Source organism: Calliphora vicina, chromosome 2 (assembly GCF_958450345.1).
Source record: "Calliphora vicina chromosome 2, idCalVici1.1, whole genome shotgun sequence".
In the NCBI taxonomy this organism is placed as follows: Eukaryota; Metazoa; Arthropoda; class Insecta; order Diptera; family Calliphoridae; genus Calliphora; species Calliphora vicina.
In genome coordinates, this window is record NC_088781.1 from 54,980,257 (window position 1) to 55,005,592 (window position 25,336).

The following is a 25,336-nucleotide window of genomic DNA, read 5'->3' on the forward strand; positions in this document are numbered from 1 at the left end:
CCGCTACATTTGCCACACTTGACCAACACATGCTTTCTCGAATGTCATTTATCTATTAAACAGCTGGACGTAAACAATAATTAAGAGAAAATATTCAAGCTTCCTCTATTAAATTTTTTTTACATTTAACAAAATTATGACACAAAGCTTTAAATAAATTAATTATATACAAGAGAATACTGGTCTGAATATATATAAACACATTTCAGTTATGGACTCGGGATCAACTGCAACAACAAACAGTCAACAAAATACAACTAAGGTAAATTAATGAAAAACAAATGAAAGGATATAAATTAATGAAATTTATGACAGATTAATCCACACTCGAGTATACAACCACAACAACCAGCCACACAATCCGTAGAAGCAAACGAACCTCAACATGATGTTAAATTGCAGTGAGTATTGAATGCATATTCGGCATTGTAGTATCAGATTAATCAATAAAATAAATTTTCTTGATTTTCCAGAAATGTTGTTGCCACTGTGTCTTTAGCTTGCGAATTAAATTTGCAAGATATTAACAATCGTACCCGCAATTCCGAATATACTCCTTCACGATTTCATGGTGTTGTTATGCGCATGCGTGATCCCCGTTGTACAGCTTTAATATTTCGAACTGGTAAAATTATTTGTACAGGAGCTCGCAATGAAGCCGAAGCTTCTCTGGGTACACGCAAATTTGCACGCATAATACAAAAACTTGGCTATCCTGTTAAATTCACCGATTTTCGTTTACAAAATATAGTGGCAACAGTGGATTTACGTTTTCCCATACGCTTGGAAAATCTAAATCAAGTGCATGGTCAGTTTAGTTCATATGAGCCAGAGTTGTTTCCTGGTCTTATATATCGTATGGTTAAACCACGTATGGTTATGTTAATATTTGTCAATGGTAAAATTGTATTTACTGGGGCCAAAGCCCGTAAAGATATTCTAGAATGTTTGGAATTAATTTATCCAATATTACTTAGTTTTCGTAAAAATTAGTAATTGTTATTTATAATACACACTCGTATGCAAATACATATAAAACGTGAAATAAGCATTTTGACATAAACATAGGCAAACATGTTTTTATTTTTCATAGATAAGATTATAAATTTAAAAAATGCAATTTATTTTTTAATAATAAAATAATAGAATACAGATTTGGTTTAGATTTGTTTCATTAACCGTTGTATTCAAAAATTTATTACGTATACATATGTATAAAATTTCATATACATTGCTTGACAATACAATGGAAACTTTATTTATTTCAGCAAATTAAATGTAGATACTTCTTAGCATTGGAAAAACAATGGAAATTTTTAAACATAAAAAATAATGAAGACTGTAAGATAAATAATATGTGAGAAAACGATGTAAAATTGTAATTTGTACCATTATTTAAATATTTATTTTAATTTGATAATTTCTTCTTGTAATTTTTTTCGTACAATATGTTTTTTATATAAATAGAGATAAATATTCAATTAATAAATCACCAGTTTCGATAATTATAAAACAAATTTCGTGAAAACTAAACATTTGGGAGGAAGACCTCATAAACTATTCCAAAACAAGATAATTTAATGGCAAAAGAATTTAAAATATTACTCCTCGGGATGTATTCAATAATCTAAAATTGGAAATTAGTCCCTGAATTGTTAGCAGCAGGGAAAGTAAGCTGGTCTAGGTTGCTATCGCCCGCGAAAATCGTCCGTGTTCCTAAAAAAAAATGCCATATTCTCGAAAATATTAAAAAATACAACTTTCTTGAGATTTTTTTTATTTTGACCTATTTATTGAATATTTAGAAAAGTTTCCATAGATTTATCATCTTTATGATTCTCAAATTGATATAGTACATTTATTCACTTTTGTAATTTACTAAAAATGTTTTGCTCTTTAGTGGCTTTGTTGACATACTTCCCTAAATTGCTATAAAAATTTGTCATATAAAACGTTTTATATGAAACACCCTGTTAATGTCAACTTCTAATGTTTACATCTTTTACAACCCTGTTATTCAAGTGCAGTTCTATTGTATTCAATTTGGTGTTTTTTTTAACAGTCAGCGAAAAATATAAAAATCTCAAAATTATACATAAATCCAGTTAAGTTATTTATATTTCACTTGTCTAAAATAAAATAAGCAACAATATGATACCAAAAAAGATGCCTGTAAAGGATGCTCACATAGTGAAAATTGCCGTGGAGTATGAAAATCATTTAGCACAATTGATAAATTTGGATCAGCGTCAACCTCTAACTGGTAAATAAATTAATTTTTCATATTTATTTCTATATGTATACGATTACATTGATATAAGGTAACACATTAATGGCTACCTGCAAAAGTTGCTATGAATTAATAGGAAATAAAGGATTTTTAAAGGAGTGCTCATCATTTGTTTTGAAACTGTTAAACCAACGCCCTTTTGTCATTAAACAATCAATTCAACTCGGTCATATATGCACAACAACACACGCACACACAGGCAACAATAATAATAATAATGTGCAATCAGAGTTTATGAAGATTGTAAATGATTAAACATTCTAATAGTGCCAACAGGAAGGAAATTGGTGTTTAATATATACAATTTATGTGTCTATTATTATAATTTTGTATACCCTTCACCATAAGTGGTATATAAGTTTGTCATTCCGTTTGTAATATCCACATTTAATTTGAGATCATGGATCATTATAGATAGCTAGATAGATGTTCGTCTGACTGTTGAAAACAACTTATAAGCTTACAAACATTATTGCTATAGCAATATATCGGGTATAGTCCAGGTCCAGTTGCTATTTAAAATTGGCTGAGATATAAACAAAAATGGCTGAGATATAAGCAAAAAAACCACAACCTATATGTTTGATCTATATCTGCATTACAAAGTCATTAACATAGAAAATATATGTAGTTATATAATGAGAAACAAGACTTTTCCAACGACCCATGATACAATAACTTGAGAAGGTAGAATCACTAGGGAGAGTTTTCAATATTTAGCCCTATAACGTCAAACTTTGATTTTGATTTTTTTCATATTTTTTTATATTTTCTTTTGTTTGACGTTACAAGAATTGTATAATTGAGAATTTATTTTCTACTGGGTGTACCTTATGTTGTTGTATCATGCAACGACCTATATAATGTCACAGATATTAGGACCGACATTGGGTCAAAATTTAAATATATTTTTAAAAATTCACCATAAAAATAAGTTTCAAAAAACTTCAAAAAAATGATTTTCACAAAAAAAAAATAAATTTGCTCTCTTAGAGCTAGTTTCTGGGATAAAGAAAATCTACATTATTCGCTTTAACCTAGATTAAACTAAAAATGTGTTTCTCAACTTAATATTTTGTTACTATATAATCTAGGTTTAACTGAGCATCATTGGTGAGTTAAACCTAAGTATGAAATGCCAAAGCACAAAGAGATGAAAAATAAAATAAACAATTCAGCACAGCAGCTCTTTGTTTTGATTTGCTTTATTAGCATCAATATAATTTTTAATATACATTTTATACACTTTAATGTCACTTTTTCTTTTACAAAGTTAAAATTTACAAACAAATTTATGTACGCGATTGCTTTTTGAAAAATTTTGAGGAATAAACATGTGATTTGACTGAAAAGTATGACAATACTAATAAAATTAATCCATTAGTGAGAAACAGAATCATTGGTTAAAACCCGGCTAAATATGTTTCAGGTTTAATATAACAGCGTGTTAAGCTGAGTTTAACTGTATAGTAAGAAACTAGCTCTTAGAGCTAGTTGAATAGGTGAATAGTAAGAAACTAGAAACTCTTAGAGCTAGTTTCTTACTATTCAAAAGAAACTAGCTCTAAGAGCTAGTTTAAAAAATATTTATTCCGATTTTGACCCTTTGTAGCTCCGACTTACTATGGCGTTATATTCGTGATAGCCAAATTTGGTATCCAATAAATACAAATTAGAAAAAAATACTATTTGCTAAAAAAGAACTTTATAAAATGAATGATTTTACTTTATATTTTTTTGTCTCCAGGAAAAATTCAAGAAATCTGCAGTTGCTGGGGTATTGTTGATCCCGAGAACTATGCTTTACAATTTTGCGAAGCTAACTATTTGAAATATGTTACGGAAAAAAATCGCAATGAAATCAAAAATGGCTCTGTATTACGTCTCCAATATTCGCCCTCAAAAACAGCCAATGATACGCTGGAAACATTGCGCGCCGGTTCACCATGTGTCAAAGGTGACTGTTTGGAAAAATTATCTTCGCTTTCGGTAGACGTAACATTTGCTTTGGAATTTATAAAAGAACAAGGTCTGGGCATAATTATTAGCATGATTGAAGAGCCTTCGGAAAAGGAGGATAAAATACTTATACACAGTTTAAAAAGTTTCGTCGAACTTATGGAACATGGAACGGTATCGTGGGAAATTTTACAAAATAGTTTTGTACAGCGTAATATTTATATTGTAAGAAATTTTCAAAATTTTCTCAAATGTACCGAAAGTGCTCTATCTAATTTAGAAAATATTGTACAGAATAGTACAAAATATACGTTGGTAGAGCAAGAGGTGACCTTGCAAGATCTATTGAGATTATTGCAAGATGCCAATTCGTCGGTTATCATACAAAATGCTATAGCCTTAATAAATGCTCTATTTATGAAAGCGGATGAGGGTAGAAAGCGTCAAATTGCCCACACAATTAGTGCTAAACAATATCGTTTGGCTTTGATTGGTAATGTAACAAGCACCGAGATGACCCACCAATTGTATGTTTTGCAAACTTTAACTTTGGGTTTGTTGGAGCAACGTATGCGCATGAAAATCAATGCCCAGGATCAGGATGCCCACGAAAAAATCAAAGAGTTGCGTAAAATAGCATTTGATGAATATTCCGATCTTATGAGTGGCATGGGAGGGGGTGGAGGTAATTGTTCGGGTACGGGTAATGTCAACTTTGCACAATATTACAAAAAGTTGGGTTTCAAATGTGACATTAATCCGGCCCAAGATTTTATTGAAACACCACCGGGAATTTTGGCTCTGGATTGTATGATTTATTTTGCACGCAACTTCGCGCAGCAGTATAGGAAAATTGTGCACGATAATTCGTGTCGTGGTGATGAGCATGAATGTCCTTTCGGTCGTACATCCATTGAATTAGTTAAGTTGCTGTGTGACATTCTACGCATCGGCGAATCGCCATCCGATCAGTCGGTCGATTTTCAACCCATGTTCTTTACACACGATCATCCATTTGAGGAATTCTTTTGCATTTGTATTATGACCCTAAATCGTACCTGGAAGGATATGCGCGCCACGGGCGAAGATTTTCTAAAGGTGTTTAGTGTTGTGCGTGAACAAATAACACGTACGTTAAAGCAACGTCCGGATAATCTAGAAGATTTTCGGGGTAAAATAGCTCACTTTACGTATCAGACAATTACGAATTTACGCCAGCAGGAGAGAACCTCCAAAGAGGAATGTGATTCGACTGCCTCGGCTATAGTTAAATTGAAGGAGAAAATATCGCCACATATTTTGGACTTGATAAAACAACAAAGACTGGCATTTTTAGTGGAAGGTGAGTCTTGAGGAGGGTCCATCATTAATCACCATCAAGTTTTGATTAAAAAAATTATTTAGAAAAAAAGTTTTTTAGTACATTTTTCTAATTAAAAAATGTTTGAACTCAACTTTTTTATACAAAAATATTTTTTGAGTAATTTTTCAATCAAAAATCTAATAAAACCAAATGACTAGTTAATCATTATATTAATATTTCACAGGTACCCGATTCTCGAAATATTCACGTGGCGCACGTTCAAAAGATAAATTTTGGTACGCACGTCTCTCGCCAAATCACAAAGTCATACACTATGGTGACTGTGACGAAAAGACAATACCAACCCTTGAAGAACTTTCCAATAAAGTATCAGTTGTTGATATCAAACAATTATTGGAGGGTAAAGAATGTCCCCATATGAAAGAAATACGCACACGCAAATCTGCGGTTAATTTGGCATTCTCCATAACATTTGACAGCATGGATCATTCAACATTGGATTTTGTGGCGCCCGATGAAATTGTATTCTACTACTGGACCGATGGCATCAATGCACTTTTGGGTCAAGAAATGGTTAGTAAACAGAAAAAGGAAGATTTTGATACCCTACTCTCCATGGAAATCAAACTGAGATTGTTAGATACGGAGGGGGTTGATATTAGCAAGGATCCACCACCCGTACCAGAAGATCCCGAAAATTATGATTTTTGTTTTGAAAATTAAGTATTATATACACATATATATTCCAACAGGTACATTTTAATCTCCAATTTTTTATTAGTCTCGCATTAAAATATGTATGTTAAAAAATAAAATTGAAAAGCCAAAGTTATTCTAAAAGTATTTAAACAAACGCACATACTGCAAATAAATCATTATAATCAATGTCTTTTTTCTACTGTTATTTTATACAATAAATAAATTTATATATATTTTATATTATATATAAAATCTTCATTATATTAACAATATTAAGACACAAATATGTATAATGTTCATATGTGCAATTTTCATTTCCAACGAATTAATTTTAAAAAAAATTATACTATATGTATTGAAATGTTTTGTAATAAAACAAATAAAAATATTCATTATTAGTTTCATTTAAAATTGAGCTAGCTACAGATAGATTTCCTCATAGAAGAAATATTCAGCTAGCCATAGGATAGTTTTCCTTCACAGGAAATATTGAGCTAGCCATAGGATAGTTTTCCTCATAGGAAATATACGCATTTTACCTAAAGAGTTATATTAATTAAAATTTTAATTTTATAATAAATTTATTTAAATTCTTAAAAATAAATTAACAAGACATTGCTAAGCTATAGTATTAAATATTATTACAAAAAATATTAATGTGTACATATTTTATGATATCGCTGCTGCACTTGCTTATGGAAGAACAAATAAATTGGTTTGTTGTTCATGTTTTATAATCTTTATAAACAAGTTGTTCGATATCTTTGTGCAATATATCATTGTAAGAAGTAAGATCAAATTGTAAGCTTAAAAATTGTTCGTTATAAAGCCAAGTTATATAGAATAAAATCTCCATTAATCCACTGTTGCCAACGATAAATTTACCGGAATTGTTTCTAATCAAAAGCCTAATATTATCCTCTAGCGGGCGGTAATTTACGGCGTCGTGCCTGATGGGCTCTATCCTAAGTTCTTAATCAAATGTTATCCTCCAAAAGAAGATCATTGTCATCACTGCGATCTGGTACGCAAACAAAGAACTCCAAAAGGTTGAGAATAGGGCCGCGAGAGAAGGGATTTTGATAACGGCCACGTTTGTCGCGTAAATATGGGTAACGTTTGTAGTTGAACATTTCGTTTGTAGTGAGATTCATGCAAGCATGGAGTATCTGAAAGAAAACAGTAATTTTTATAGTTAAATTATAATTTTGAAGAAATTTTCAACAGCATACCGAGGTGCAAGTCAATATCCAGCCTAAACCACAGAACACCACAGCCTCGACCAGTCCCAAAACGTAAAGTAATGTAAAACCTTCAATCATAACACAATAGCAAGCGAAATATATAGTAAAAGAACAATTTACAGCCACTGAGAGTACAAACAAAAAGAACCACATGCGATTGCGCAAACCTACGCAATTATAAATAAATGGACAGTGATGATCGAAATATGCCACACAACGATTGCATACTCGGCAATGTTTGGCTCTAAGCGGCCTCAGGCAACGACAACTATGACATAGACGAGTCAGCATAAAATTACGCTTCTTGAGCTTGTCGAAATATGGTATTTGTTTAATAGCCCGATAATATGCGTCCGAACTTAATGGTATGTAGCCAGGATCGCGACGATTGGCAATAATCCAACTAATCCACATAACAGCATTCCAATAAATGAAACAATAATGCGAACGTCTTAAGATATTCCATGTTATGGGAATAGCCTGTAAGTAGAAGAACATAAGTTAATAAAAAAATTAGAAAATTAAAAGCGGGAATATATTCACTTACTCTTATCATGTACATGGGATAACCCCAAAGCAGAACCGAAAATAAGAACAAGAGTAGAGGACCTTTTGAGTCCCCTGCTCCACCAAACAACCAACCCCAAATTTCCGACACCGAAGGCATCCAGCGAGATTTTTTCTTCACTTCCGTGTACAATATTCGTACAATGTCTTGATGTTGATGAGACTGAGCTAGCATTAAGGGAGTTTTGCCATTTTTGTCTCTGGGCTCTAAATCTAAATTTGATTTTTCACACAACAAACGCACGCAAGTTATATTTGCCGACAAAGAGGCCAAATGCAATGGAGTCGAACCGAAATTATCAGTTTTTTGCAGCTCTACTCCAGAATACATTAGCAACCGCATTAGGTCAGGATGGCCTTTGTAAGCAGCCCAATGTAATGCCGTATCACCATTAATATCGGTCAAATGATTTAGGGCTCCCATACCCAATAAATAGGCAGCCGTGGCAGTACGCCCATACATACAGGCAACATGTAGCGGTGTTAGACCTTTAAAGTCGGCTGCATTAACATTCACGCCGGCCTGCAATATAACTTGTACCACAGCAGGGTGACCTTTGCGACAAGCCCAGTGTATGGGACGGGGTCCTTGGGTACCCAAACATGGTAAGTCGATGGGAGCCGATCTCTCTATGAGATACCGCATCATTTCTACATTCCCATTAAGCGCCGCCCAATGGGCTGGTGTATAACCATGCCGGTCACGGGCTGTTAAACACTCAATGCCAAATTTTTCTGTTAAATTTTCCACATCATTGACATCACCATTTTTGATAATATCAAAAATATCATCCAAATGAGCTACAGTACCATCAGCTCCCTCAAAAATCAATAGATTTTCATCTACCGCACCTCCATTACCACCCATGCCTGAAGATCCATTTGAAACCACCAGAGAACCATTACCTCCGCCGCGTACATTTACCACATGTGGGGAATGGGGTCTTCGAGGATCTACCTCATGGTCTGTATGAGCGGCACTATCCTCTTCCGCCACCATATTGCAGCTGTCATAGTTCAGGGGCAGGGCCCAAACACTACGGGCCGTTCCTGCCCCTGGACTCGGGTGAACTTTGCTGTGCTGCGTCCTGATGCCGTCGGTAGAAGCCACGTTAAAAAACTCGCTACGCTCCACAACGACGTTGGACGTAAATAACGTCGATGGTGTCGATACAGCAGTTGTTGATGGTGTTGGTGATGTTGCTCCTCCAGTGTTATGATGTTGGCTGTGGAGTAGCAGCAACGGATTTTCAAGTAAGTGTGAAATTTTGTTAGTTATTTTCTAAACCAGTCAATTTTAGAAATTTTCTATGATGTTTCAATTAAATACACTTTAATTTCTACTCAATTATATACACGATTTATTAAAGAATTCTTCTCCAATTAAACTTTAAGATTTTCCAACAGAAAGAAGTTTTAAGTGAAAAATTATGTCAACTTTTTCTTAAAAATCAATATTAAGGTTTTACAAAGAGAGTGACTACTGTTGTATTAAACTTCCTTGTACTCAATAACGGTTTGTTTACATCCTCTCATTCTCTGAAAAAAGGAAACGGAACATGTGTTTTTGTAAATAAATAACAAAAACATCGTTTTGAAAAGGTTGGCAATGCCAAGGTATTGTTACAGGATGTGTTGGATGGATTTGCACTTTGAAAAGTATGTTTGTTTTTACGATTTTACGATTTAAAACAAAATTATCAATACTAAAATAACAGAAACAACAAAATATACATATTGAAGTAGAGTTTTGTCATAAGAATATAAAATTATCATCTTTATTTTCTTACATATTATATAAAATAGTTTGGTCCATGTTAAAAATGTTTTTCTACCATGGTTTGGTCTGGATATAATATATAATGGTTTGGACCAAAATATAAAATTTTCATTATTTTCTTCGACAATTTCGCAATTCTTGGGATTCTGGGGGTTTTATCATAACTACTTTTGAGCCGATTATCTTTAAAATTCTAATTAAACTTAAGTTTCCATTTCCATTCTAATTAAACTTAAGTTTGCTATCTATTTTCAGAATTTTATTAAATTTGTTCTTATTTGTTTGTAGATATAAATACATAAAATTATATATTAATGAATTACTAAAAAAACAAATTTCTTAAAAATTATTTTGGATTTTGAACAACATACATATTTATTGAATATTTCCAAATGTTTCCGTTATATTATATTTTTAAATTAAAATAAATTAGGATGCAATGTTGTTTATGATTAAATAAAATCAGATAACTGCTTTATTTGTTAAAATGTTATTTTACTTATTGTTTCTATTATCTGTTATTTTTTAATTAACATAACGTTGCCAAATCCCACAATGTTCAACACATTAAAACTCTGGCAGCTTATTGCAGTAAAAAAACATCTCTGTTTTTTGCATGTTTCTTATGTTTTGCAAATTCATTTCATTCTCTCTTTTTGTCTAGTATTGTTACGAAAAAATGACTGACAACGTGGTGACCGATCTAAAAAAATTGGATTTAAATAAAGAAAAGGCATGTTAAATAATACAATTTATCAATAAATTTGTAATTTAATTAATAAACTATTATAAAGTTATGAATAAATTTGTGCAAGTGTTGAATATAAAACAAAATAACGCATTTAAAATACGCTCAATAAGTAATAGTCATAGTTTACGTGCTCTATTGTTGAACGAATACGGCTTTTTATCGAACGAGTCTACTACCGCCATCATCACCAATAAACGCAGCAGTGATTTTATAAACTCGAGACTACCACAACAACAAATACTGGGCCACCAGGAATTATTACCGAATTTTAATAAAAATAACAGTTCAAAGCCAGGGCAATTTATAAGGCAATACGCTACTTTGGTTGGTGTTAATTAAAAAAATATAAACAAAAAAATGTTTTTTATGTTAATAAAAATGTGTTAATTTTTAAGAATTTTTATTAATCGTTGCACGTTTATAAAATAAAAATTGCACACATTGTGCAATTTTTATTACATATGCTTGTGAAGGAGTTCTGAATTTGACAACTTAGTGATGGTTAATTTTCGATAACTTTTGTATCAAATCTAAAATAAGTTTATTTGTATTTTAAGGTGGTTTGCAATTGCCAATTAAAAATACAATTTTAGATACAAATTTATTACCAAAGTAATGAATTATATAGTTTGTAAATGCATCAGCATTTCATATTATTTTAGTAGTGTTACTTTAGAGATGGTAGTTCAGCGATTGTACAGGTCAATTGCATCATCTCTAATTTACCGTTAAATCTAGGTATGCAAGCCAAGGATAACAGTATCAATATTATGGTGATATACATATATCAGAGAAGGTGTAGTTTTTATATTATTTCCTTCTGCCTTTTATCGTTTCAAATCGGTAGCTTTGGTTTATTCAGAAAAACAAGTTTCCACATAAACAAAAAATCAATAGACTAAGTTTACAACTCCTCTCTCATTGTCTTTTCCATACAATTGTATATATACATATCTGTTATCACAATTAACCCATTATATTGCATCAGTTTTTATTTGTTGGCATTTGCTCATTCATTATATTTCGCCGAAAACAAGTAAAAAGAACATCAACACATTGTTTAGTCATCAATATTGTCTGAAATAGAATACTCATTACAAGAAAATTTCTCCAAATTTTATCTACATACCTATAAGAAATTAAATAAAATTGTTAAAAAAAGTACGTTGTGTAAAGTTTATTTTAACAAATAAAACCTTTTAACAAATTGAACAAGCCACGTTTATAACAATTATTTGTATTGTTTTGATTACCTTCAAAAATGCTTTGTTTGGTTGCTTTTAACATTTGATGTATACCAAAAAGTTAATAAATTTGTTGTTTATTAAAATTTGTTTATATTAAGTTATTCTTATTTGAATTAAAATGTGTTTTTATTATGTTTACTTGTCTGAATTTTAAAATAATTGATTTTTCCACTTTTTAACATTTTTGTTTTTTATTTTATTGTTTTCAGGCCAGTAAGATGAAGAAGGAAAAGCAAAAGAACGCACCTGCTGATGCCGGCAAAAAAGGTAGGTGTATACTTATTTTAGTTTGAGTGTTAAAATTCTCCTAAAGTGAGTAAAAAGTAAACATTTATTTGATTTACTAAACATCATACTACCATTTTAATTTAATATTTACAAAAATTAAAATGGGTAGAAAAATCAATAACACTAGCGCAGACAAAAAGTGCTCCTCTAACAAAATACCTTTTTTTTTAAAATAATTTTGGCATGCTGGCACAAATAATGCAAAAAACAACTTACCGAGATATTGTGTCGATTTTTTTTTTTATTTTTAATACATATTTAAATAACAAATAACCAAAAGAATTATAATAAGATGAATACACACAAGGGTGTGCCGATTTGTAAGGACAAAAATGTTTGCCATATATTTTTCGATAGCTTTTGGCATGAGGAAAAAAATTCCTCTACGACATATCAAAAAAAATCATTTTCAAGGCGCCTATTTCAGAAAAAATAAAAAAAATTACCTTTATTTTAAACGTTTTTAAGTAGGTAATAAAAAGTAGGTGAGAAAATTTTTTGGACTTTATCTGTAATTTGGACTCCTCGAAAATGATTTTTTAGTGAAGATTTTTTTTGCTCATGCCAAAAAATCGATGGCCATCGCTACATCGATGGCACATTGCAAACGTATGTAAATTTCGTCTCACTCATAAATAATTTGTGTCCCGAATTCTGTTTTTATACCCTTCACCTTCGTGAGAAGGGTATATATATGTTTGTCATTCCGTTTGTAATTTCCACAATATAATTTTCCGACCCTATAAAGTATTTATATTCTGGAGGCTTATTGATAGCGAAGTCGATTAAGCATGTCCGTCTGTCTGTCTGTCTGTTGAAATCAACTTTCCGAAGCCCCCAAATAACTTATCGGTCCACAAATCGAGAAAATCGTTCCACAAATGGCTAAGACCTTTTTTTACCTATATCTGGATTACTAAGTCATTAATGTTTTTAGGTAAAACATTTTTTTTTACCTAAAGAAAAGAACTCCGTTGTTTTCACATTTTTCTGTCATTCATCCATCTAATTCCCCTTATGAACTTAATGATGCCGACTATTATGCAATAGTCATGTCATCAAGTCCAACATAGAAGCGGCTGCCCAGATATGGCAAAATATATGTTCCATTGTCTTTCTATCCCTGACCTCCATATACACCAAACAAAAAACGGGTGTGCTGTTGTCCCATAAACTATTTCCAGATTTTATTGGCCCGTAATTTCCGTTACCGGTACGCTCAGACTAACACTGTCTTACCCTAACAGTAGCTTGATACCTGTTATGTTTACTTGCGCGATAATGCCATTTACACCCTAAAGTCCACTCTATTGCTCAAGGCAGACCGTCGGTTTCACGCCGTCCACCATCTCATATAAACTCTACACAGATATCTGTCATATGAGTTCATCCGTAATCTCATTATACCAGAACAACCCAACATTAACTCATCAGACCTCGCAGGACTTCTCTACAATCTCTAACTAGTTTGGATCCGAATAAATGGCTGCTTAAAGCCTTCTATAATATACATAGGTAGGTGGTGTGTGAGAAAAAACGTAGGAACGTAGATTGTAAACTAGACAATCTGTCGCTCTCTTCTCAACACTTAATGGTGAGGTTTACAAACGGCCCAATGCACTCCCTATCGCAACCGTACGTGTAAAGGATTATTTCGGTCTTGAGCAGCATAATCAATCAAATCTGCAGATTTTGATGCAGGATCCCCTTCTCCGTATGCATAAATATCACAAAGGGAACGATTATTGGATCCAAGTGAGCTGTACGAGACGAAAGTTTTGGACGGCTGCCTGAATACCATGCATAAACCTGATACCAATACAAACTATGTTCGAAAATTTACACCATTTTCCCAAAGTTACTTACATATCATATATACCATTCGAAATATCTCAGTTTCTTCTTTCTAAATCTGCTGTGAAACTTAAAATCAGTTTATATTCAACTATGATATATTTAACAACTGGTTTTTTACCCGTAACTCGAAATTTTGGAGGTGTTTGGCAAATTTCAGAAACAGTATTTCTACTTCATTCATCTTTGAATCACAGTGTTATTTGTTGCGAACAATTTAAACATTTTATGCCCTTTTTTCTTTAAATGCTTTAAATTTATTAGGAATGCTTTAAATTTTAAACACAAATTCATAATAAACTGTTAAATACAATAATTCTATTATTTTTTTACAGTAAAAGAACTTAATCCCTGGCCAGCATACATTGAAGAACGTAATGCTCTGTGGGAGAAATGCAAAGCTGAATATCAAGCTGAGTTAGCGGCCAAGCCACGTCAACCCATTAAGGTTACGCTGCCCGATGGCAAAGTGGTCGATGCCACTTCATGGGAGACAACACCATATGACGTTGCTAAAGGTATTAGCCAAGGTTTGGCAGATAACACCGTCATATCGAAGGTGAATGGAGAAGTATGGGATTTGGATCGTGTATTAGAAGGTGACTGTACTTTGCATTTGCTCAAGTTTGATGATCCCGAGGCTCAAGCGGTCTTTTGGCACAGTTCCGCTCATATTATGGGAGAAGCCATGGAACGCATTTATGGTGGTCATTTATGTTATGGTCCACCCATAGCTGATGGTTTCTACTATGATATGTATTTGGATGGAGAAGGTGTAAGTTAAAAAATGCTTATACATTCATAAATTCTCGTTTCTATGGTTTATATTTTTTTCTTTGTGTATATTAGATTTCCACCAATGATTATCCCGTTATGGAGGGTTTGGTTAAACAAATCGTTAAGGAAAAGCAGCCCTTCGAACGTTTGGAAATGAAAAAATCCGATTTATTGGAAATGTTCAAGTACAATGAATTCAAATGTAGGATTCTCAATGAAAAAGTCACAACAGACACCACCACTGTTTACAAATGCGGACCTCTTATTGATTTATGCCGTGGTCCTCATGTTCGTCACACAGGCAAGATTAAGGCCATGAAAATTACCAAGAACTCATCTACCTATTGGGAGGGAAAAGCTGATGCCGAATCTTTGCAAAGAGTCTATGGTATTTCTTTCCCCGACTCCAAACAATTAAAGGAATGGGAGAGAATCCAAGAAGAGGCTGCTAAAAGAGATCATCGCAAGATCGGCAAAGAACAAGAATTGTTCTTTTTCCATGAACTCTCGCCAGGATCATGCTTCTTCCAACCCAAAGGAGCTCACATCTATAATACTCTAATGAATTTCATTAAGTCTGAATACAGAAAGAGAGGATTCCAAGAAGTTATTTCACCCAATATTTACAACTCCAAACTTTGGATGACCTCTGGACATTGGCAACATTATTCCGAGAACATGTTCTCGTTTGAGGTGGAAAAAGAGACATATGCTTTAAAACCCATGAATTGCCCAGGCCACTGGTGAGTTTGACATTGTTTAGCCAAATATGTAAGTAATTTACTGATTTGTTTTCTTTTTTATTCTCTAAAGTGTCATGTTCGATGTACGTAATCGCTCTTGGCGCGAATTGCCTTTGCGTATGGCTGATTTTGGTGTTTTACATCGTAACGAGTTGTCGGGCGCTTTGACTGGCCTCACTCGCGTACGTCGTTTCCAACAAGATGATGCTCATATTTTCTGTGCCCCCGAACAAATCAAGAGCGAAATGAAGGGATGTTTGGATTTCTTGCGTCATGTTTATACTATTTTCGGCTTCTCATTCAATTTGGTACTTTCTACACGTCCTGAAAAGTATTTGGGTGAATTGGATCAATGGAATGCAGCTGAAAAGGCTTTGGCTGAATCTCTCGATGAATTCGGTTTGCCCTGGCAAGAGAATCCTGGTGATGGTGCTTTCTATGGTCCCAAGATTGATATTACCATAATGGATGCCCTCAAGCGTGCCCATCAATGTGCCACCATACAACTGGATTTCCAGCTGCCCATACGTTTCAATCTCAACTATATTGCCGATGATGGTGAAAAGAAACGTCCCGTTATTATTCATCGTGCTATTCTTGGTTCGGTCGAACGTATGATTGCTATTCTTACTGAGAATTATGCTGGCAAATGGCCCTTCTGGATTTCACCACGTCAAGTCATGGTCGTCCCAGTTGGACCACAATTCGATGAATATGCTAAGTCTGTTAGCGATAAATTACATGCTGCTGGTTTCATGTCTGAAGCCGATTGTGACGCTGGCGACACAATGAACAAGAAAATTCGCAATGCTCAATTGGCTCAATTCAATTTCATTCTCGTTGTGGGCGAAAAGGAACGTTCTTCGAATACGGTTAATGTACGTACACGTGATAACAAAGTACATGGTGAGGTGTCAGTTGATGATTTAATTACAAAACTACAAAAAATACGCGATGAATACATCACCAACGAAGACAATTTCTAAAGACATGCGTGGGCACTTACAATGGCCTACTAACTAACAAAGTTTATGCAAACATTTTATTTATTACATTAAATTAGGCATTGGAAAAAGAAAAAAATCACACAATTTGTATAACAAGTTTAACTTAAAATTTAATTTTCTTATTTTGCATTTTGTCAGTTACAACTTTTGCTATCACTACAACGATTACAAATCAACCTGATACCTGTTGGTATGTTTAATGGTATACTTACATTGATGGTATTTATTTAAAATAAAAAATAATTAATTAATAATAAACACAAGAGATAAGCTCATACTGTTGTCATTTTCTTAGAATATCATTGATGAAACGTGTAAGTAGAAACAGAATAAAACCATAGCGAAAACATTTTTTCAGGCCACAAACGAAACATAATACTACCAAAAAATCATTCGACCAAACTTTTCAACGAAAATATAAGTGGTCACAGGCGATTTTTGGTTGAAAATATAATTGATCACAGATGATTGTCCGTTTTCCTTTGGATTTCACTTGCTTTTCATATAAAAAATCGATTTTTAGTTGAAAATATAATTGGTACAGACGATTGTCCGTTTTTTTCCATTTGGACTACCATATACCGACTTGTAACTACTTCCATGTTTTACTTGATTTTCACATAAAAGATCGATTTTTCGTTGAAAATATAAGTGATCACAGATGATCATCTTTTTTGGACTACTATTTATATTATTGGCCACTTTTAAGTTTTACAAAATTTTTTTTTTTAGATTTTTGGATGAAAATATAGGTGATCATAGATGATCGCCTTTTTTCTATTTGGACCACTAAATTTTCACATAAAAATTTAAAATATTTCCAAATAGTATAAAAAGCAGGCAACGCAAAGATAAAAAGTTTGAAATTTGTTTTACTTTTTACACAAATTTACATGGAATGACAAACTTATATATCGTTGGACCGGTATAATTTGGTAAAAACATAATAGAAACTGTAATTTATCAAAATGTAACTTTCTTTATACAATTGATTGTAAAACCGTTATTTTTGACAATATTTCGAAACAAATGCGGATTACTGCCTTTCTACATGAGACCAACGATATAAGCTCATTTACCTCATTTGGTGGTTAAGGTATATCAAAAAATGCTTCTAAAGCAGTGGTCAGCATAAAAGTTTCTTTCTCTTTTGATATACAACTGAGAAAATTTCATTTTTAAAGCATAATTTTATTTGTCTAATTTCACAGAAAAAAGTTTCAACATAAATATTATGATTCGAATTCATTGATTTCAATTCATAACATTTATAAATAATTTCTTAAATAGTATGATTTTTTTAATATTTTATGTTTTGAAATAAAATCTAGAAGGCTTGAAAAATATAATTTCAATTTCATTTTTATTTTTATGTTGTTCAAAAATGTTTGAAATTTTTCATGGAAAATTTTTAGTTTTTTTATGATTTTCAGCGCGAAAATGATTAAATTGATTTAAGAGGATGAAATGCTTTTATATTTATGAATGTTTTATTATGTTTAATGATAATTTTTAAGTTTCAGATATTCTCCTTTTTATCTTAAAATATTGGCCAATATATGGCTATTATGCAAATATTCTTGCACTAATTCATTATATAATACAATTATAATGCAATTTATTAAAAAAATTAAGTAAAAAAAGCAAAAATTTCCGTCATGTAAAATTTTATAATATTTATAAACATGTTCTTATTTTGAATGAAATAAGTTTGGGAAAAAAAGTCAAGTTCGATTAATAATATTTATTACAAAATTCATTCCAATTATGAATTTTTTTTTTCTGTGTTAATTCAAATGTGAAACTCAATCCATAGTTAAGAGAATGAAAATAACGTTTTTCAAACGTTTGACTTTGTGTTTGTTGGGTAATTTCCCAGCAGTTCTACAAGTGGTCAGTCCCTTATAGACAGTAATTTTCACTAATGTCTGATCACTTGACTGCCTTCAATTTATATATTTTGTGTCATTTGACACATATGAGCTCTTTGTAGTGCTGAGGGTAGTCAATAGGTTCGTTTATTCATCCATTTTACTCACTATAAAGTACATAATGCTGAGTGTATTATCATTTTACTGTATCTTGTTAGATTAATCTGTAGTCATTTCAAAAGTCTAATTATATTGGACTAGCTTCTTTACTCACCACTAATTTTATCTGACAAATTCAATTTACATATTCTTCCCTTAAAATTTACTTTGAAAATAATTTTATATTTTAATTTAGAAACTAGTTATTTTACTATCACCAAATAATCTAGAGTCTGTCAATCATACGACACAATTATTACTAAAATTACTTAAAGTTTGACCCCTTTCACACTAGGCAATTTAGTTGCGCAAGTCTCTTGTGTTTGTAGATGGCAGAGGTAATGTCGGGTTAAGGAGAAGAAAATTTTGTTGTTGGGCAAGAGACTTGCACAACTAAATTGCCTAGTGTGAAAGGGGTCTCTATGTATTATTAAATTATTATAATAATATTTATTAACTCATTGGACTGTCTGGGAGATGTCTTTTAGACTGACTATTTGAAGTTAATTAGCATCCACTTAGTACGTGTCATGTTAAAATAACTAGTTATGTAGATAATCAAGTAACAATTAGGTAGAATGGATATTTTCATGATTTCTCAGCACTTATTTATTTGTTGAATTCATTTTAAAAACTCTTCCTAAATTTTAATAAATTTATCATAATTGAACGCATGAAAGAAATGCTCTTATTCAACTCTAATATGGAATAGCATTATTTCACTATAATTTGGTATTATTTTATGATATAAAAGGGGGCGAGCATTTTATACAATAAACACTAAAAATAACATAAAATTTTTATATTTAATATAAAAAATTTGTAATATTGTGTTCATATCAATAGTATTGTTAACAAAAGAGTAACAAGTAAGAGAGCTATATTCGGATGAGCCGCATCTTATATACCCTTCACCAAATTATACTTCAAAATAAAAATTTTAAATATTTTTAGATAAACAAAATTTCTTTTTTTTTCCAAATTTGTTTTTTTCATTATTCGGAAAAAAAATTTCGAATTGTTTTTTTTAAATTTTAATTTTTTTTTTTAATATTTAGCGAAAAAAACTTTTGGTAAAAAAAAAATTCGGGTTAAAAAATATTTTTTCCGATTTTGACCCATTGTAGGTCAATGGGTCTTATATCTCAGCCATTTGTGGACCGATGGATGTATGAATCGTGTATGTAAGTTATTTAGGGGCTTCTGAAAGTTGATTTCAACTGACAGACAGACGGACATGGGTTAATCGACTCCGCTATCTATAAGGATCCAGGATACATATATTATATTGTGGAAATTACAAATGGAATGACAAAATTATATATACCTTTCTCACGAAGGTGAAGGGTAGAAATGAATTAACATTAGCTATAACATAAGCGTAGTTATTTATGTAACTAGTATTGACCATAAATGATAAGTAAAGTCACTAGTTCGGGACAGTCACCCTGGGTTATGTGCCACTTACATACACGGCAACACTTCCCTAAATTACACATTTATCTCTTAAACAAATTACGAAAACTATTTAGTTCAGTAGAACAAATATTTCTTAACAAAATCATAAGATAAGATTATAATTGACGAACCGAAACACTTGCAATTGACATTAGTAGGGTCATACAAATTTTATTAGATTAAATAATAACATTTTTAATGTGGATAAAGCTCTGAAACCCTTTTCACGTCCCATTAATCACGCAAATGTTTGTCTTGAGAATATCGATTAGAAATACATACTTACATTTTATTAATATTTATTATAAATTTATAGTACATGTGTTTAATCTGTATCATTATAACGATTATTTTTTAACCAAATTACTTTTCTATACTGTCTCTTTTTTATAAAATTTCGATGGATGAATTATGAATTTAAAAGATTGCTATAAACAAGTAAAAAAGCTATATTCGATTTATATACCCTTCACCATATCCACATTGTCTATGTTAATGACTTAGTAATCCAGATACAGATTAAAAATCGAAGTAGTCGTGTTTTTTTGCTTATATCTCAGCCATTTGTTTGCCGATTTTCCCGAATTTATATAATGCCGAACCAGGACTATAGCGGATATATTTGATGTATCAATCATGTAAGTTATTCAGGGGCTTCGGAAAATTGATTTCAACAGACAGACACCGTAATGATACATATATTAATATATACAATTGTATGAAAAATGTAGTAATTACAAACTTATAAATAACCTTTACCACCCATGGTGAAGAGTATAACAAGTATTTTTGTTTGGATTTATACATAAAGTTTGCAAAAAAAATATTTAATCACTAGCTAGAAGAATTATATTTAAGTTTCGTTCTATCATTAAGAAATCTTATTTTTGAAAATAAATTACCGTTACCGAAATAAACCAAATCACCGTTACCGCTCAATCATGTCATCCCAATTAGCCTTCTACGCAAACCGATTTTTACAACCAGAAATAAAAGTTATTTTTCGATTTTTATCTCTAATTAGTAAAAAATACTTAATCATTTCATATTGTTCTATGATAAAATGATAATGTTCAATATTTGGTTGGTATTATTGCTTATTTTTATAATTAGGTGCAATTTTTGTAATATGAAGGTTTTTGTCAAAAGATGTTTTTTTGTAAATGGTTGCTATTTGGTTTTACAAGAGTTAGGTTTTTGACAACTACATATCGTTTTTATGTTACCCCATGATAGAAAGACTTAACAAATTTTACTCATAATTGTATTTTTAGTTATGATGTTTTACGCAAATGTGAGGCATGTGCATAAATAAAACATCTAATAAAATAATTCATAGTAGAACAAGTTTTTAAAATAAACATTAAAAAATACCAATATTAACGGGACATATTATAATTATATGATGACATATGTTTAAAATGGAATTAATTTGCGGTCTGTTACTGTTTAAAAACAAGCAACGATTTTATATACATACAATGTTTATTTTTGAATATTGCAAAATAAAAAAACTCACATGATCTTATAAGAATCTTTTTGTTAATTTTCCATTTGATCTAGAACGCATGTATGCATTTTGTCGGTTGGTACTACTCGTTTTAGTTGAACGTTGCGTCAAAGATATTTGATAAAAATCGTTTTCTGAACAACTTCCGCGGAAGTGTTATGGAGCCAGTATCCCTTCCGTTTCACTAGTTCTATACTCAATGATTTTTGCTTGAAATTGTCACCCTCAGAACTACTTACTACTCAATAACGAGCACCCCTTCTTCAAAACGGTTTATAAATACCTATAGTTATTTCAACAAATTTGGCACTTGATACTCGTTTTGAGCAGTAGTTAAAGAACATTAATTGTTGCTTTCATTTATTTCAGATTAAGTTTTAAAAACTTACCCCCAGTAACACGAAGTCTGGTTATGTGTTAACTAATAGTTATACTGACAGTTTTCATACAAAAATAATTTTAACCGACAGTATAACTATTAGTTAATGCATAACCAGGCTTCGTGTTAATGGGGGTTAAAACTTAAAATTTTAAAATTATTTTAAATTAAATTTTTTTATTTAAATTTTAATTTTTTTTTTGTTTTTTTTTTCAATTTTTTTTTAATATTAGCGAAAAAAAAACTTGGTAAAAAAAATTCGAGTTAAAAAATATTTTTACCGATTTTGACCCATTGTAGGTCCAACTTACTATATACGTCGTTGCAAAGGACTTTGAAATATCTATCATTAGATATCCATAAACTTATATATACCCTTCTCATTAAGGTGAAGGGTATAACAAGTAAGAGTGTTACATTCGGTACTACCGAATTTTATATACCTACCATCAATATGTGACAATAAAATATTTTTCTGGTATAGGGGTTATATGGGAGGTGGGATCAATTATGGGTCGATCCTAACAAAGTTGGTATAAAGATTTAGGTTCATATGAAAATTGTTTATGACAATTATGAATGTTGAAGTCATTTGTTGAGGTGCACTAGGGAATAATGTTTCCCGATTTTCGGCATATTTTACAGTATAATTTCAGAGTATATACTTTTGTGGGTCGGGAAAATCAGCCCACAAATGGCTGACATATAAGCAAAAAACCACTTCAAAACAAAAAATACTTCGATTTTTGATATATGTATGCATATCTGGAACTAAGTCATTAAAATAACATAATAATAAGACATTTCAAGGTAGTATATAACGTCATACAAATTCGGAACGACAATGTGTCAAAATCGGAAAAAATATTTTTTAATCAGACATTTTTTTAACAACAAAATTCCAGATTTCTTCAATTCAAATCCATTACAATAGGACTTTAAAAGTGTATTGAATGATTAAATTTTTCTTCAATTTGCTCAATTAATTTGGTAAATGATTTAAAGCTAAAAAAAAGCTAAATAAAGAAAAAATATTTAAATTATATTTGAATTAACAAAAATTGAATCATTCAAAGGTTAAATGAATTAATTCAACGATGAATGAAATCTATTTAAATAAAAGATTTTCGGAATTAAGCACAAATTGAATTAATTAATTCGAAGTTCTGCTCATTATTAATATAGAAGATATGTAGGCAGATATGGATGAAATTGGTTTTTAATTCTATGGATGTCAAAAACGGGCTACGTATACAAATTCTTCAGAAATATAACAGATTTTCATAGGCCTTTAGCTCCTAAAATATGACATCACCATCAATCACTGAAAAAATTAGAAAAACTGTAGTTAGTGACTTCAGTTTATTCCTAAATAATTATAAATTGTCTTTTATTAGAAGGCAAATATTTCCAAAAATTAAACAAGTATTAAATTAAAAGGTTTTTTAAGAATGTTATTTTTACTTTTTATTAAATTGGTTTTGTTTTTTTTATTATAATTATATTTATTACTTTATAAATAAACTTAATCATTAATAAAAAAAAGTGTTGTGTTTTTGAAGATGAATGTTAAGAATCCGTGTTTTAGGGCATTTTGTATTGCGTGTGTGTGTGGTATAAAATAAAGGAAAATATAGAATTAATGAAAACTAATCCTTGTTAATTGTTTTTTTCTCAGTTTCAAAATTATTTTAAAAAAGTAACCACGCTCACACACAAATACATTCTTAGATGTATTCCAATTATTATTTTTTTAGTTAAATTTTTAATTTTGTTGTTTTTTTTTGTGTGTATTTTATGTTTATGATTGGTTGTTGTTGGGGTTTGTTTTAGCTACTTTACTAATGAAATTAAGCATATTTTTAACAAAGTTTAAAAGAAAAAACTTTGTTGGGACAGTGGTGTTTGCTGTTGGTTTGGTTGATTTGCAGTTTAACACAAATACAACATACAAAATTTATGCTGTCATTTGGTTGTATGGTATTTCATATTTTGGATTTTGTTTTTAAGTGGTACAGACAAATATAAATCGTTGATAAATGATTGGACAAAAAGAAAAATTAAGTTTTTTTTCGTTAGTTTTAGCGGGCATAGAAGAGAACTTAAATTCAGCAGGCACAGCCTCCTTCAGGATCTTTTGTTTCTTTTTGTGTATCTAATGTTATTTCTTGCATGTCCTCGGATGGTTTGTTCTCTGTCGTTGAATCCATGCCGGGCAGAGCAGCGGCTACGCGTCTAAACAATTGCTTAACGTTATAACCAGCCTTGGCACTTGTTTCAATGAACATTACATTCAATTCTTTTGCCTTGCGCTCGCCCTCTTCTGTGGACACTTGCCGTTTGTCGGAGAGATCAGTTTTGTTACCTACTAACATGATAATGACATCACTACCTCGTTCGGTACGTACGTCATCGATCCATTTGGATGTCTGATGGAATGAATTTGTATTGGTGATGTCGTATACGACAACAGCCACTGTGGAATCCCTAATGTAGGAGGGTATTAACGAACGGAAGCGTTCTTGTCCAGCCGTATCCCACAATTGGAGACGTACCGTGCGATCTTCTAAGTACATGGTTTTTGATAAGAAATCAATACCGATTGTGGCCTGATACGTATTATCGAAACTGTCATACATGAAACGTGTAATCAATGATGTTTTGCCCACACTTTGTTCTCCAAGGAAAACCAATTTGAATTTACGCAAGGGATTGCCAAAGTCACCGGATGACATGTTTACAAATTTGAAACTAAAATTTTACGTTCTACTATGTATATAAAAAATATATGTAAATGCCTCTTTGCTGCTCCTGCCTGATGATGACACTCTTCTCTTAGTTTCTTCTTTTCAGCCGTTTCTATTACCAATTAAGTTTTTTAAAATTGAATTATAATTTTCCAGAGTAATTACATAGAAAAGTTTGCTGACCTCTTCTTTAGTAATTTTATTGTTGTTGCTTTATTACTATGTATTTCTTCTTGTCTCTGAGGAATTGTTACAAAAAAAAGTTTGACGTTGCTTGAAGTTTTTGTAGCTGGGCTGGGCTGTTATTACAGTTCGTTCGATATTTTTTTCGCCTGCGTATGCTTTTTGGTGTCTCACTGTGGTTGTTTTTTTTCTACTTTTATTTTTCTTCTTGCAGTAAAAAATTTTGTTGTGGTTTTTCTTTTGCTTTCACTATAAATTCTTATTTTTATAATAAATTGCACTTATTGTTTTTATGTAAATTCTTGTTTATTTTAGATTGCTATTTAATTTATTGTTAAATTATTTTAGCATTAAAATTGACAGGGCAAATTACAGATTCTCACAACTTTTTCACTTTTCTTTTGCACTGCTTTCTAACTGAGTCACCACCGTTGTTGAGTGTATGAAGTTTTGCAACTGATTTTTGTTAGTGTGCACGGCAATACCGACATTTCACGTC

General features: G+C 31.3%; 5 protein-coding genes across 6 annotated transcripts; 3 read left to right on the forward strand and 2 right to left on the reverse strand.

The window, feature by feature from the left end:
* The first annotated feature begins 102 nt into the window (after positions 1 to 102).
* On the forward strand, positions 103 to 1,154 carry Trf (TBP-related factor). Its single transcript, XM_065500623.1, has 3 exons — positions 103 to 262; positions 316 to 401; positions 474 to 1,154. The coding sequence occupies exons 1-3, from the start codon at positions 212 to 214 to the stop codon at positions 991 to 993; spliced, it is 657 nt and encodes a 218-aa protein (XP_065356695.1). The 5' UTR covers positions 103 to 211; the 3' UTR covers positions 994 to 1,154.
* Positions 1,155 to 2,042: 888 nt separating this feature from the next.
* Positions 2,043 to 6,660, forward strand: Ced-12 (engulfment and cell motility Ced-12). Its single transcript, XM_065499594.1, has 3 exons — positions 2,043 to 2,263; positions 4,038 to 5,591; positions 5,797 to 6,660. The coding sequence occupies exons 1-3, from the start codon at positions 2,152 to 2,154 to the stop codon at positions 6,294 to 6,296; spliced, it is 2,166 nt and encodes a 721-aa protein (XP_065355666.1). The 5' UTR covers positions 2,043 to 2,151; the 3' UTR covers positions 6,297 to 6,660.
* Positions 6,661 to 6,958: 298 nt separating this feature from the next.
* On the reverse strand, positions 6,959 to 9,364 carry Patsas (patsas). The gene is made up of 3 exons (XM_065500552.1): positions 8,064 to 9,364; positions 7,505 to 7,996; positions 6,959 to 7,441 (listed from the first exon to the last, which is right to left on the reverse strand). The coding sequence occupies exons 1-3, from the start codon at positions 9,081 to 9,083 to the stop codon at positions 7,250 to 7,252; spliced, it is 1,704 nt and encodes a 567-aa protein (XP_065356624.1). The 5' UTR covers positions 9,084 to 9,364; the 3' UTR covers positions 6,959 to 7,249.
* Positions 9,365 to 10,503: 1,139 nt separating this feature from the next.
* ThrRS (threonine--tRNA ligase) lies at positions 10,504 to 16,805 on the forward strand. 2 transcript variants are annotated; one of them, XM_065499314.1, is made up of 5 exons: positions 10,504 to 10,596; positions 12,071 to 12,128; positions 14,339 to 14,778; positions 14,853 to 15,523; positions 15,594 to 16,805. In XM_065499314.1, exons 1-5 carry the CDS (start codon positions 10,543 to 10,545, stop codon positions 16,507 to 16,509), a joined length of 2,139 nt encoding a protein of 712 aa, XP_065355386.1. In that variant the 5' UTR covers positions 10,504 to 10,542; the 3' UTR covers positions 16,510 to 16,805. The 2 variants fall into 2 exon arrangements, with proteins under 2 accessions (XP_065355386.1, XP_065355385.1); XM_065499313.1 differs by lacking the exon at positions 10,504 to 10,596 and adding an exon at positions 10,627 to 10,938.
* A 6,535-nt stretch (positions 16,806 to 23,340) lies between these two features.
* Positions 23,341 to 25,285, reverse strand: Rab6 (RAS oncogene family member Rab6). Its single transcript, XM_065499523.1, has one exon. The coding sequence runs from the start codon at positions 24,640 to 24,642 to the stop codon at positions 24,016 to 24,018; it is 627 nt and encodes a 208-aa protein (XP_065355595.1). The 5' UTR covers positions 24,643 to 25,285; the 3' UTR covers positions 23,341 to 24,015.
* Positions 25,286 to 25,336: the final 51 nt, after the last annotated feature.